Genomic DNA, 14548 nt, shown 5'->3' on the forward strand with positions numbered 1-14548 from the left:
ACACACACACACAAACACACACACACTTACATCACTTTCTTTCAGGAACCATTTAACACCTTTAGCCATAAAACACATCCACACCTGGGGAAGGACCAGCACAGATAACATTCCAAGAGACACTGTTTTTAAGTATTCCCTTTGCTTGCTTCATTCATTGTAACACCGCCGGAAGAAGAGACCAGTGTATCTCGAAAACTCGCACAAATAAAAGCATTTCGTTAGCCACAGAACGGTATCATCTATTTATTTTTTTATTTTATATATATATATACATATATATATACATACACCCATTAAGGTCGAAACAGCTGTCTGTGGGTGGGTTTTCTGGGTATGCACCTTAACCCTGGCTGTGCTCAAAGCTGTGACCATGCAGCAAGCTTAAGCCTATAGGGAACCATGTTAAAAATGGTTTTTGAAGCAAAAAGTGGCACTGTGTGCTCATTTGCATGTCATTTCCCAGAATCCCTTGCTGCAGTGGAAGTGCTGTATGCTGGGTGATAATGGTGAAAGGCGGGGTTGCAGACCTGCCTAAGACATGCAGATGAGCATACAGTTGTATTTACATTTGTGTATATATATATATATATATTGTTCGACAAACCTATACATTTGCTCGCCCCGGGCGAGTGGATTTAACCCCCGGGCGAGTAAATATTGGCCCAAGCAGCACATGTTTGATACTAGGTGGCGAGTAGATTTTTTTGTGTGGCGAGTAGATTTTTTGGTGATTTGTCAACCACTATATATATATATATATATATATATATATATATATATATATATATATATATATATATACATACTCTATCCGCAGTGTGTGTATATATGTATTGCATTATATCTCCTTGACAAAGCGCCTTGTTGCGCGAAACGCGGCGGAGTAACAACCTGTTGCCATCATCCTCGATGTCGCCCAATTCAATAAAGTCCTTTTAATTCCCTTTTGCTGTGCTGAGCCCTGCTTCCTCTGCAGCGTTTGGGATTCTCGCCTGTATAGTATCTGGGCGCTGCAGGTAAGCTGTCACACAGCCGTTACCTGACCGCAATCATGTAGCAACATTTGGAAGGAATGTTCACATTCTATATATATCTCTATATATTATATAACCGTCATATTTTTATGTTGCATAGAGGCCCAGCTGAGAAGGACACAATGTGATATACTCCCTGGCAATTCTGTGTTTGTACAACTTCTGTGAATAACTCCTCTCTCGCTCTCTCGCTCTCTCGCTCTCTCGCTCTCTCGCTCTCTCGCTCGCTCTCTCTCTCTCTCTCTCTCTCTCTCTCTCTCTCTCTCTCTCTCTCTCTCTCGCTCTCTCGCTCTCTCTCTCTCTCTCTCTCTCTCTCTCTCTCTCTCTCTCTCGCTCTCTCGCTCTCTCGCTCTCTCGCTCTCTCTCTCTCTCTCTCCCGCTCTCTCTCTCTCTCTCTCCCGCTCTCTCTCTCTCTCTCCCGCTCTCTCTCTCTCTCTCCCGCTCTCTCTCTCTCTCTCTCTCTCCCGCTCTCTCTCTCGCTCTCTCGCTCTCTCGCTCTCTCGCTCTCTCGCTCTCTCGCTCTCTCGCTCTCTCGCTCTCTCGCTCTCTCGCTCTCTCTCTCCCCCTTACTGTCTGTGCTTCCAGGTGTATCCTGAATATTATTCCCTCCCCCTGTCTATTAACCCACTGTGTGCCGGCAGCAGCGGATGTGAACTGCAGACCTCGCCATTTTTTTCCAACTCTCTCAGCTCTTTACCGTGTGTGTGTGTGTGTGTGTGTGTGTGTGTGTGTGTGTGTGTGTGTGTGTACACACACACTGAATCTTCACTTTTGTTCACGTGTAAATGTATCCGTTGGTAGGTTGGTTAACCTCTTGTTGCCCGGAGGGGGGCGCGCTGCGAGGGCGTAATCTTTAGACGCCGTTTCCGTGTCGGACGCGTGTAACATGTTTCTGTAACGTCATTACATCTATTGTTATGACTGTATGAATTAAAGTAGATCTGAACAATATTTACTGAATTCCCATTTTATCTTAACCCCTGAACCACCAGAGGCCAGCAATTTAGTACAAGGTCAAGCTGTGTATACACGCACGCACATACACACACGCGTGTGTGTTTTGTGTGTGTCTATCTATCTCTATATCTATCCAGGCGGTCCTCGGTCATCCACCGGAACCCGTTCTTTGAGTAGCGCTGGACAGTGACACCGGTGTAACGTGAGTCCCATGTTAATCAGCGGCGGTGAGCGTTGGATTCGGGCGTGGGATACCGCATTCGGGGCGTGGGATAACGCATTCGGGCGTGGGATAACGCATTCGGGGCGTGGGATACCGCATTCGGGGCGTGGGATACCGCATTCGGGGCGTGGGATAACGCATTCGGGCGTGGGATACCGCATTCGGGCCTCGGATAACGCATTCGGGGCGTGGGATAACGCATTCGGGGCGTGGGATAACGCATTCGGGCGTGGGATACCGCATTCGGGCCTCGGATAACGCATTCGGGCGTGGGATACCGCATTCGGGCGTCTGATAACGCATTCGGGGCGTGGGATACCGCATTCGGGCGTGGGATACCGCATTCGGGCGTGGGATAACGCATTCGGGGCGTGGGATACCGCATTCGGGCGTGGGATAACGCATTCGGGGCGTGGGATAACGCATTCGGGCGTGGGATAACGCATTCGGGGCGTGGGATACCGCATTCGGGCGTGGGATACCGCATTCGGGCGTGGGATAACGCATTCGGGGCGTGGGATACCGCATTCGGGCGTGGGATAACGCATTCGGGGCGTGGGATACCGCATTCGGGCGTGGGATAACGCATTCGGGGCGTGGGATAACGCATTCGGGCGTGGGATACCGCATTCGGGCGTGGGATAACGCATTCGGGGCGTGGGATACCGCATTCGGGCGTGGGATAACGCATTCGGGGCGTGGGATACCGCATTCGGGCGTGGGATAACGCATTCGGGGCGTGGGATACCGCATTCGGGCGTGGGATAACGCATTCGGGGCGTGGGATACCGCATTCGGGCGTGGGATAACGCATTCGGGGCGTGGGATAACGCATTCGGGCGTGGGATACCGCATTCGGGCGTGGGATAACGCATTCGGGGCGTGGGATAACGCATTCGGGCGTGGGATAACGCATTCGGGCCTCGGATACCGCATTCGGGCGTGGGATAACGCATTCGGGCGTGGGATACCGCATTCGGGCGTGGGATAACGCATTCGGGCGTGGGATAACGCATTCGGGCGTGGGATACCGCATTCGGGGCGTGGGATAACGCATTCGGGCGTGGGATAACGCATTCGGGCGTGGGATAACTCATTCGGGGCGTGGGATAACGCATTCGGGCGTGGGATACCGCATTCGGGCCTCGGATAACGCATTCGGGCGTGGGATACCGCATTCGGGCGTGGGATACCGCATTCGGGCGTGGGATAACGCATTCGGGCCTCGGATACCGCATTCGGGCGTGGGATAACGCATTCGGGCGTGGGATACCGCATTCGGGGCGTGGGATACCGCATTCGGGGCGTGGGATACCGCATTCGGGGCGTGGGATACCGCATTCGGGCGTGGGATAACGCATTCGGGCGTGGGATAACGCATTCGGGCGTGGGATACCGCATTCGGGCGTGGGATACCGCATTCGGGCGTGGGATAACGCATTCGGGGCGTGGGATAACGCATTCGGGCGTGGGATAACGCATTCGGGCCTCGGATACCGCATTCGGGCGTGGGATAACGCATTCGGGCGTGGGATACCGCATTCGGGGCGTGGGATAACGCATTCGGGCGTGGGATACCGCATTCGGGGCGTGGGATAACGCATTCGGGGCGTGGGATACCGCATTCGGGGCGTGGGATAACGCATTCGGGCGTGGGATAACGCATTCGGGGCGTGGGATAACGCATTCGGGGCGTGGGATAACGCATTCGGGGCGTGGGATAACGCATTCGGGCGTGGGATAACGCATTCGGGGCGTGGGATAACGCATTCGGGCGTGGGATACCGCATTCGGGCGTGGGATAACGCATTCGGGCGTGGGATAACGCATTCGGGCGTGGGATAACTCATTCGGGGCGTGGGATAACGCATTCGGGCGACGGATACCGCATTCGGGCGTGGGATACCGCATTCGGGGCGTGGGATACCGCATTCGGGGCGTGGGATACCGCATTCGGGGCGTGGGATACCGCATTCGGGGCGTGGGATACCGCATTCGGGCGTGGGATAACGCATTCGGGGCGTGGGATAACGCATTCGGGGCGTGGGATACCGCATTCGGGCGTGGGATACCGCATTCGGGCGTGGGATAACGCATTCGGGGCGTGGGATACCGCATTCGGGCGTGGGATACCGCATTCGGGGCGTGGGATACCGCATTCGGGCGTGGGATAACGCATTTGGGCGTGGGATACCGCATTCGGGCGTGGGATACCGCATTCGGGGCGTGGGATACCGCATTCGGGGCGTGGGATACCGCATTCGGGCGTGGGATAACGCATTCCAGCCTCGGATAACGCATTTGGGCGACGGATAATGGCCCATAAGGTAGCATTGTAAAGCGTTGGATATGCCGCCACTCGTTGTAAAGTGAAACGCTGGATAACGAGGACTCCCTGTATCGCCTTCATACGCCGGGATCACCTTCATACGCCGGGATCACCTTCATACGCCGGGATCGCCTTCATACGCCGGGATCGCCTTCATACGCCGGGATCGCCTTCATACGCCGGGATCACCTTCATACGCCGGGATCACCTTCATACGCCGGGATCGCCTTCATACGCCGGGATCGCCTTCATACGCCGGGATCGCCTTCATACGCCGGGATCGCCTTCATACGCCGGGATCGCCTTCATACGCCGGGATCGCCTTCATACGCCGGGATCGCCTTCATACGCCGGGATCGCCTTCATACGCCGGGATCGCCTTCATACGCCGGGATCGCCTTCATACGCCGGGATCGCCTTCATACGCCGGGATCACCTTCATACGCCGGGATCACCTTCATACGCCGGGATCGCCTTCATACGCCGGGATCGCCTTCATACGCCGGGATCGCCTTCATACGCCGGGATCGCCTTCATACGCCGGGATCGCCTTCATACGCCGGGATCCCTTCATACGCCGGGATCGCCTTCATACGCCGGGATCGCCTTCATACGCCGGGATCGCCTTCATACGCCGGGATCGCCTTCATACGCCGGGATCGCCTTCATACGCCGGGATCGCCTTCATACGCCGGGATCGCCTTCATACGCCGGGATCGCCTTCATACGCCGGGATCGCCTTCATACGCCGGGATCGCCTTCATACGCCGGGATCGCCTTCATACGCCGGGATCGCCTTCATACGCCGGGATCGCCTTCATACGCCGGGATCGCCTTCATACGCCGGGATCGCCTTCATACGCCGGGATCGCCTTCATACGACGGGATCGCCTTCATACGACGGGATCGCCTTCATACGCCGGGATCACCTTCATACGCCGGGATCACCTTCATACGACGGGATCGCCTTCATACGCCGGGATCACCTTCATACGCCGGGATCACAGATGTTACTATAAAAAAAGCTACTTTAAATATCTGTCATGTTCCGTTGGATATTATTTTCCCATCACACATCTAGTTGTGTGTAAATAGATAAAAGTAACACACGCAGGTAACGTGGCAGTCACCGCGCTGTTTACAGAACACACGCAGGTAACGTGGCAGTCACCGCGCTGTTTACAGAACACACGCAGGTAACGTGGCAGTCACCGCGCTGTTTACAGAACACACGCAGGTAACGTGGCAGTCACTGCGCTGTTTACAGAACACACGCAGGTAACGTGGCAGTCACTGCGCTGTTTACAGAACACACGCAGGTAACGTGGCAGTCACCGCGCTGTTTACAGAACACGGAGTGATTGCCACATTCAGACTCTGAAAGGGAACATTATTCTCTGCTCTCTTATTCTGTAACAGGGTCACGCTTGGGCCGCAGCGTGCGGGTTCTGTCCGTGTGTGGGCCGCAGCGTGCGGGTTCTGTCCGTGTGTGGGCCGCAGCGTGCGGGTTCTGTCCGTGTTTGGGCCGCAGCGTGCGGGTTCTGTCCGTGTGTGGGCCGCAGCGTGCGGGTTCTGTCCGTGTTTGGGCCGCAGCGTGCGGGTTCTGTCCGTGTGTGGGCCGCAGCGTGCGGGTTCTGTCCGTGTTTGGGCCGCAGCGTGCGGGTTCTGTCCGTGTTTGGGCCGCAGCGTGCGGGTTCTGTCCGTGTGTGGGCTGCAGCGTGCGGGTTCTGTCCGTGTTTGGGCCGCAGCGTGCCGGTTCTGTCCGTGTTTGGGCCGCAGCGGGCGGGTTCTGTCCGTGTGTGGGCGCAGCGTGCGGGTTCTGTCCGTGTTTGGGCCGCAGCGTGCCGGTTCTGTCCGTGTTTGGGCCTCAGCGTGCCGGTTCTGTCTGTGTTTGGGCCGCAGCGTGCCGGTTCTGTCCGTGTTTGGGCCGCAGCGTGCCGGTTCTGTCCGTGTTTGGGCCTCAGCGTGCCGGTTCTGTCCGTGTTTGGGCCTCAGCGTGCCGGTTCTGTCCGTGTGTGGGCCGCAGTGTGCCGGTTCTGTCCGTGTTTAGTCCGCAGCGTGCCGGTTCTGTCTGTGTTTGGGCCGCAGCGTGCCGGTTCTGTCCGTGTGTGGGCCGCAGCGTGCCGGTTCTGTCCGTGTGTGGGCCGCAGCGTGCCGGTTCTGTCCGTGTTTGGGCCGCAGCGTGCCGGTTCTGTCCGTGTGTGGGCCGCAGCGTGCCGGTTTTGTCCGTGTTTGGGCTGCAGCGTGCCGGTTCTGTCCGTGTTTGGGCCGCAGCGTGCCGGTTCTGTCTGTGTTTGGGCCGCAGCGTGCCGGTTCTGTCCGTGTGGGCCGCAGCGTGCCGGTTCTGTCCGTGTGTGGGCCGCAGCGTGCCGGTTCTGTCTGTGTTTGGGCCGCAGCGTGCCGGTTCTGTCCGTGTGGGCCGCAGCGTGCCGGTTCTGTCCGTGTTTGCGTCAAACCGTGCGGGTTCTGTCCGTGTTTGGGCCGCAGCGTGCGGGTTCTGTCCGTGTTTGGGCCGCAGCGTGCCGGTTCTGTCCGTGTTTGGGCTGCAGCGTGCCGGTTCTGTCTGTGTGTGGGCCGCAGCGTGCCGGTTCTGTCTGTGTTTGGGTCAAACCGTGCGGGTTCTGTCTGTGTGTGGGCCGCAGCGTGCCGGTTCTGTCTGCGTGTGTGTGTGACATGGATAGGTGTGTGTTGTGTGTGTCACATGGAATTGTGTGTGACATGGGTAGGTGTCCGTGTCACATAGGTGTTTGTGTGTGCGCACGCCATGGATAGGTTTGTGACATAGGTGTGTGTGTGTGTGTGTGTGTGTGTAACATGATAGATGATTGTGTGTGTGAGACCTGGATATGTGTGTGTTTGTTTGAGAGACATGGATAGGAGTGTTTGTGTGTGTGTGTGTGTGAGAGACATGGATAGGGGTGGTGTGTGTGTGTGTGTGAGTGAGAGAGACAAGGATAGGTGTGGTGTGTTTGTGACATGGATAGGTGTGTGTGTGTGTCTGAAAAATAAATAGGGGTGTATGTGTGTAACATGGCTGTGTGTGAGACATGGATAGGTGTATTTTATACATTGATAGGTGTGTGACATGGATAGGTTTGTGTGTGTGTGTGTGTGTGTGTGACATGGATAGGTCTGTGTGTGACATAGGTGTGTGTGTGTCCAAATTTCTCCGGAACCCGCGAGTCCAGTCTGTGTGTAAAACGTGGATGGGTGTGTGTGTGGGTGTGTGTTAGCGTGAAACATGGATATGTGTGTGTGTTTGTGTGAAACATGGATAGGGGTGTGTGTTAGCGTGAACCATGGATATGTGTGTGTGTGTGTTTGTGTGAAACATGGATAGGGGTGTGTGTTTGCGTGAAACATGGATAGGTGTGTGTGTGTGTGTGTGTGTGTGTGTGTGCGCGTGAAACATGGATAGGTATGTGTGTTTGCATGAAATATGGATGTGTGTGTGTGTGTGTGTGTGTGTGTGTGTGTGTGTGTGTGTGTGTGTGTGTGTGTGTGAAACATGGATAGGTGTGTGTTTGCATGAAACATGGATAGGTGTGTGTGTGAAACATGGATGTGTGTGTGTGTGTGTGTGTGTGTGTGTGTGTGTGTTTGCGTGAAACATGGATAGGTGTGTGTGAAACATGGATGTGTGTGTGTGTGTGTGTGTTTGCGTGAAACATGGATAGGTGTGTGTGAAACATGGGTGTGTGTGTGTGTTTGCGTGAAACATGAATAAGTGTGTGTGAAACATGGATAAGTGTGTGTGTGTTTGTGTGAAACATGGATAAGTGTGTGTGTGTTTGCGTGAAACATGGATAGGTGTGTGTGTGTGTGTTTGCGTGAAACATGGATGTGTGTGTGTGTGTGTGTGAATATCTCCGGAACCAGCGAGGCTGGGCAGAGAAGTAAAATAACACAGTTTGCTGGATTTCTGCGTTTAAATTATTTATTTAAAAAAAACATTTCAAAGGCCTAAATCGCTGACATTTAACCCATGGAAGGTGTGTGTGTGTGTGTGTGTGTGTGTGTGTGTGTGTGTGTGTGTGTTGCGTCTGGGAGCAGCGGTTACCGTGCGGGGGAGAAAATATCACTTACACTAAGAGCCTTTTACTTTTCTAAAGTGCTGTACTAGCGCGCGTGTGTGTGTGTACACAACTCATAAAGCGCAACACGCGCCTCTCGCAACACGCGCATCTCGCACCTCGCTCACACACACCTCGCTCACACCTCACTCACACCTCACACCTCACACACACCTCACACCTCACACACACCTCACCCTCACACCTCACACACAACTCACACACCTCACACCTCACACACAACTCACACACACCCCTCACACACACCTCACCCTCACACCTCACACACAACTCACACACCTCACACCTCACACACAACTCACACACACCCCTCACACACACCTCACCCTCACACCTCACACACAACTCACACACCTCACACACAACTCACACTCACTCACACACACCCCTCACACACACCTCACCCTCACACCTCACACTCACACACACCTCACACCTCACACTCACACACAACTCACACACACCTCACACTCACACACAACTCACACTCACACACACCTCACACACACCTCACACTCACACACACCTCACACTCACACCTCACACAAAACTCACACTCACACCTCACAACTCGCACACAACTAACACCTCACAACTCGCACACAACTCACACCTCACACTCACACACACCTCACACTCACACACAACTCACCCTCACACCTTACACTCACACACAACTCACACACAAGTATGTGTGTATATTTGTGCTTCTCAATGGGCTGTGTTTAATACACAGTAGTCTCCTGTGTAGCCCCCTCCCCCCCTCCCCCCTTCATATAACAAGGTGGCTCTGTTCTCTCCCTGTAGGAGTGTCCTGCGCTGCAGGTCTCGGGTGTGACAGAGACACGCTGCACACTGACACTTTAGGTGGTTAGAGGACCTCGGGATGGTTTAGGGCTCAGCAGTGTGTATAGTTTGTGTGGTCATACTCGGCACTGCCGTGTTGCGGTGGGAGTATTTATTGTGCCCTTGGCGGGGGTCCCAGGAGACCCCCGTCTGCCTGCGCTTATTGATCAGCCTCTGTGCAGATCCTGTTACCTGCAGATGCTTCAGTAACTGATACTGGCCCCAGTCTGACTGCAGGGGGAGGAGGGGAGACTGCAGGATGGGGGGGGGAGGAGGGGAGACTGCAGGATGGGGGGGGGAGGAGGGGAGACTGCAGGATGGGGGGGGGGGAGGAGGGGAGACTGCAGGATGGGGGAGGGAGGAGGGGAGACTGCAGGATGGGCGGGAGAGGAGGGGAGACTGCAGGATGGGGGGGAGGAGGGGAGACTGCAGGATGGGGGGGGGAGGAGGGGAAACTGCAGGATGGGGGGGAGGAGGGGAGACTGCAGGATGGGGGGGGGAGGAGGGGAGACTGCAGGATGGGCGGGAGAGGAGGGGAGACTGCAGGATGGGGGGGGAGGAGGGGAGACTGCAGGATGGGGGGGGGAGGAGGGGAAACTGCAGGATGGGGGGGAGGAGGGGAGACTGCAGGATGGGGGGGGAGGAGGGGAGACTGCAGGATGGGGGGGGGAGGAGGGGAGACTGCAGGATGGGGGGGGGGAGGAGGGGAAACTGCAGGATGGGGGGGAGGAGGGGAGACTGCAGGATGGGGGAGAGGAGGGGAGACTGCAGGATGGGAGGGGGGAGGAGGGGAGACTGCAGGATGGGCGGGAGAGGAGGGGAGACTGCAGGATGGGGGGGAGGAGGGGAGACTGCAGGATGGGGAGGAGGAGGGGCGACTGCAGGATGGGGGGGAGGAGGGGAGACTGCAGGATGGGGGGAGAGGAGGGGAGACTGCAGGATGGGGGGAGAGGAGGGGAGACTGCAGGATGGGGTGGGGTGGGGGAGAGAGGAGGGGAGACTGCAGGATGGGGGGATGGGGGGGGTGGGGGAGAGAGGAGGGGAGACTGCAGGATGGGGGGGTGGGGGAGAGAGGAGGGGAGACTGCAGGATGGGGGGGTGGGGGAGAGAGGAGGGGAGACTGCAGGATGGGGGGGAGGAGGGGAGACTGCAGGATGGGGGGGAGGAGGGGAGACTGCAGGATGGGGGGGAGGAGGGGAGACTGCAGGATGGGGGGGAGGAGGGGAGACTGCAGGATGGGGGGGAGGAGGGGAGACTGCAGGATGGGGGGAGGAGGGGAGACTGCAGGGTGGGGGGAGAGGAGGGGAGACTGCAGGATGGGCGGATGGGGGGGTGGGGGAGAGAGGAGGGGAGACTGCAGGATGGGGGGGTGGGGGGGTGGGGGAGAGAGGAGGGGAGACTGCAGGATGGGGGGGTGGGGGAGAGAGGAGGGGAGACTGCAGGATGGGGGGGTGGGGGAGAGAGGAGGGGAGACTGCAGGATGGGGGGGAGGAGGGGAGACTGCAGGATGGGGGGGAGGAGGGGAGACTGCAGGATGGGGGGGAGGAGGGGAGACTGCAGGATGGGCGGGAGAGGAGGGGAGACTGCAGGATGAGGGGGAGAGGAGGGGAGACTGCAGGATGGGGGGGGGTGGGGGAGAGAGCAGGGGAGACTGCAGGATGGGGGGGAGGAGAGGAGACTGCAGCATGGGGGGGAGGAGGGGAGACTGCAGGATGGGGGGGAGGAGGGGAGACTGCAGGATGGGGGGGAGGAGGGGAGACTGCAGGATGGGGGGGAGGAGGGGAGACTGCAGGATGGGGGGATGGGGGGAGACTGCAGGATGAGGGGGAGAGGAGGGGAGACTGCAGGATGGGGGGTGGGGGAGAGAGGAGGGGAGACAGCAGGATGGGGGGGGGTGGGGGAGAGAGGAGGGGAGACTGCAGGATGGGGGGGTGGGGGAGAGAGGAGGGGAGACTGCAGGATGGGGGGGTGGGGGAGAGAGGTGGGGAGACTGCAGGATGGGGGAGGAGGGGAGACTGCAGGATGGGGGGGAGGAGGGGAGACTGCAGGATGGGGGGGAGGAGGGGAGACTGCAGAATGGGAGGGAGGAGGGGAGACTGCAGGATGGGGGGAGAGGAGGGGAGACTGCAGGATGGAGGGGAGACTGCAGGATGGAGGGGAGACTGCAGGATGGAGGGGAGACTGCAGGATGGAGGGGAGACTGCAGGATGGGGGGAGAGGAGGGGAGACTGCAGGATGGGGGGAGAGGAGGGGAGACTGCAGGATGGGGGGAGAGGAGGGGAGACTGCAAGATGGGGGGGAGAGGAGGGGAGACTGCAGGATGGGGGGGGAGGAGGGGAGACTGCAGGATGGGGGGGAGAGGAGGGGAGACTGCAGGATTGGGGGAGAGGAGGGGAGACTGCAGGATGGGGGGGGGGGAGACTGCAGGATGGGCGGGAAAGGAGGGGAGACTGCAGGATGAGGGGGAGGAGGGGAGACTGCAGGATGGGCGGGAGAGGAGGGGAGACTGCAGGATGGGCGGGAAAGGAGGGGAGACTGCAGGATGAGGGGAGAGGAGGGGAGACTGCAGGATGGGGGGGTGGGGGAGAGAGGAGGGGAGACTGCAGGATGGGGGGGGTGGGGAAGAGAGGAGGGGAGACTGCAGGATGGGGGGGTGGGGGAGAGAGGAGGGGAGACTGCAGGATGGGGGGTGGGGGAGAGAGGAGGGGAGACTGCAGGATGGGGGGGAGGAGGGGAGACTGCAGGATGGGGGGGAGGAGGGGAGACTGCAGGATGGGGGGAGGAGGGGAGACTGCAGGGTGGGGGGGGAGGAGGGGAGACTGCAGGATGGGGGGGGAGGAGGGGAGACTGCAGGATGGGGGGAGAGGAGGGGAGACTGCAGGATGGGGGGAGAGGAGGGGAGACTGCAGGATGGGGGAGAGGAGGGGAGACTGCAGGATGGGGGGAGAGGAGGGGAGACTGCAGGATGGGGGGAGAGGAGGGGAGACTGCAGGATGGGGGGAGGGGAGACTGCAGGATGGGGGGAGGGGAGATTGCAGGATGGGGGGGAGAGGTGGGGAGATTGCAGGATGGGGGGGAGGAGGGGAGACTGCAGGATGGGGGAGGAGGGGAGACTGCAGGATGGGGGGGGAGGAGGGGAGACTGCAGGATGGGGGGGGGGGAGGAGGGGAGACTGCAGGATGGGGGGAGAGGAGGGGAGACTGCAGGATGGGGGGAGGGGAGACTGCAGGATGGGGGGGGAGACTGCAGGATGGGCAGGAGAGGAGGGGAGACTGCAGGATGGGCGGGAGAGGAGGGGAGACTGCAGGATGAGGGGAGACTGCAGGATGGGCGGGAGAGGAGGGGAGACTGCAGGGTGAGGGGAGAGGAGGGGAGACTGCAGGATGGGGGGGAGTGGGGGAGAGAGGAGGGGAGACTGCAGGATGGGGGGTGGGGGATAGAGGAGGGGAGACTGCAGGATGGGGGGGAGAGGAGGGGAGACTGCAGGATGGGGGGGAGAGGAGGGGAGACTGCAGGATGGGGGGGAGAGGAGGGAAGACTGCAGGATGGGGGGGAGGAGGGGAGACTGCAGGGGGAAGATGGAGACTGCAGGATGGGGGGGAGGAGGGGAGACTGCAGGATGGGGGGGGTGGGAGAGAGGAGGGGAGACTGCAGGATGGGGGGAGAGGAGGGGAGACTGCAGGATGGGGGGAGAGGAGGGGAGACTGCAGGATGGGGGGGAGAGGAGGGGAGACTGCAGGATGGGGGGGGGGAGAGGAGGGGAGACTGCAGGATGGGGGGGGTGGGAGAGAGGAGGGGAGACTGCAGGATGGGGGGGAGAGGAGGGGAGACTGCAGGATGGGGGGGAGAGGAGGGGAGACTGCAGGATGGGGGGGGAGGAGGGGAGACTGCAGGATGGGGGGGGTGGGAGAGAGGAGGGGAGACTGCAGGATGGGGGGGAGAGGAGGGGAGACTGCAGGATGGGGGGAGAGGAGGGGAGACTGCAGGATGGGGGGGTGGGGGAGATAGGAGGGGAGACTGCAGGATGGGGGGGAGAGGAGGGGATACTGCAGGATGGGGGGGAGAGGAGGGGAGACTGCATGATATAGGGGGGGAGACTGCAGGGTGGGGGGGGAGGAGGGGAGACTGCAGGTTGGGGGGGAGGAGGGGAGACTGCAGGGTGAGGGGGGAGGAGTGGAGACTGCAGGTTGGGGAGGGGAGGGAGACTGCAGGGTGGGTGGGGGAGGAGGGAGACTGCAGGGGGGGAGGAGGGAGACTGCAGGTTGGGGGGGGGAGGAGGGAGACTGCAGGTTGGGGGGGGGGAGGAGGGAGACTGCAGGGTGGGGGGGGAGGAGGGGAGACTGCAGGTTGGGGGGGGGAGGGGAGACTGCAGGGTGGGGGGGAGGAGGGAGACTGCAGGGTGGGGGCGGAGGAGGGAGACTGCAGGGTGGGGGGGGGGAGGAGGGAGACTGCAGGGTGGGGGGGGGAGGAGGGAGACTGCAGGTTGGGGGGGGAGGAGGGAGACTGCAGGGTGGGGGGGGAGGAGGGGAGACTGCAGGTTGGGGGGAGGAGGGGAGACTGCAGGGTGGGGGGGGAGGAGGGGAGACTGCAGGGTGGGGGGGGGAGGAGGGAAGACTGCAGGGTGGGGGGGAGGAGTGGAGACTGCAGGTTGGGGGGGGGGGAGGGAGACTGCAGAATGGAGGGAGGAGGAGAGACTGTGGGGAGGAAGGGAGACCCCAATGCCCAGATCCCACAGCAGGCCTTGCTCTCTGCCCGTGCCTGCACAGCTATCTCCCACGCCGTCTCCCATGGGCGCGTCTGGCTGGAAGAAGGCCGTGGCATTATACTGGGGTTGGCTTTGGCTGGAGCAGGATATGAGTATATGTGGCCTCCTCCTGGCGCCCAGATGATGTTTGAGGTGAACATGAGCTGTGTCTTCTCTCCTCATTTTCTAGTGTTTTTTTGCATTGAAGTCATGGACATTTTAAAAGCAAGTCCAGAGTTCTCACTCTGGTGATGTCACCTGGAACTTCCTGTACCATAAATGACATCAGAGTGATGTCACAGAACGTTCAACTCCCCC

General features: G+C 59.3%; 1 protein-coding gene across 1 annotated transcript in view; it reads left to right on the forward strand.

The window, feature by feature from the left end:
* The window catches only part of LOC142466357 (1-phosphatidylinositol 4,5-bisphosphate phosphodiesterase gamma-1-like), a 65914-nt gene that overhangs the window by 5679 nt on the left and 45687 nt on the right, over nt 1-14548 (forward strand). The window contains 1 exon segment of the mRNA XM_075571208.1: nt 4588-5555. Coding sequence (XP_075427323.1) covers nt 4588-5555 — 968 coding nt within the window.

Source organism: Ascaphus truei, chromosome 15 (assembly GCF_040206685.1).
Source record: "Ascaphus truei isolate aAscTru1 chromosome 15, aAscTru1.hap1, whole genome shotgun sequence".
Taxonomy (NCBI): Eukaryota; Metazoa; Chordata; class Amphibia; order Anura; family Ascaphidae; genus Ascaphus; species Ascaphus truei.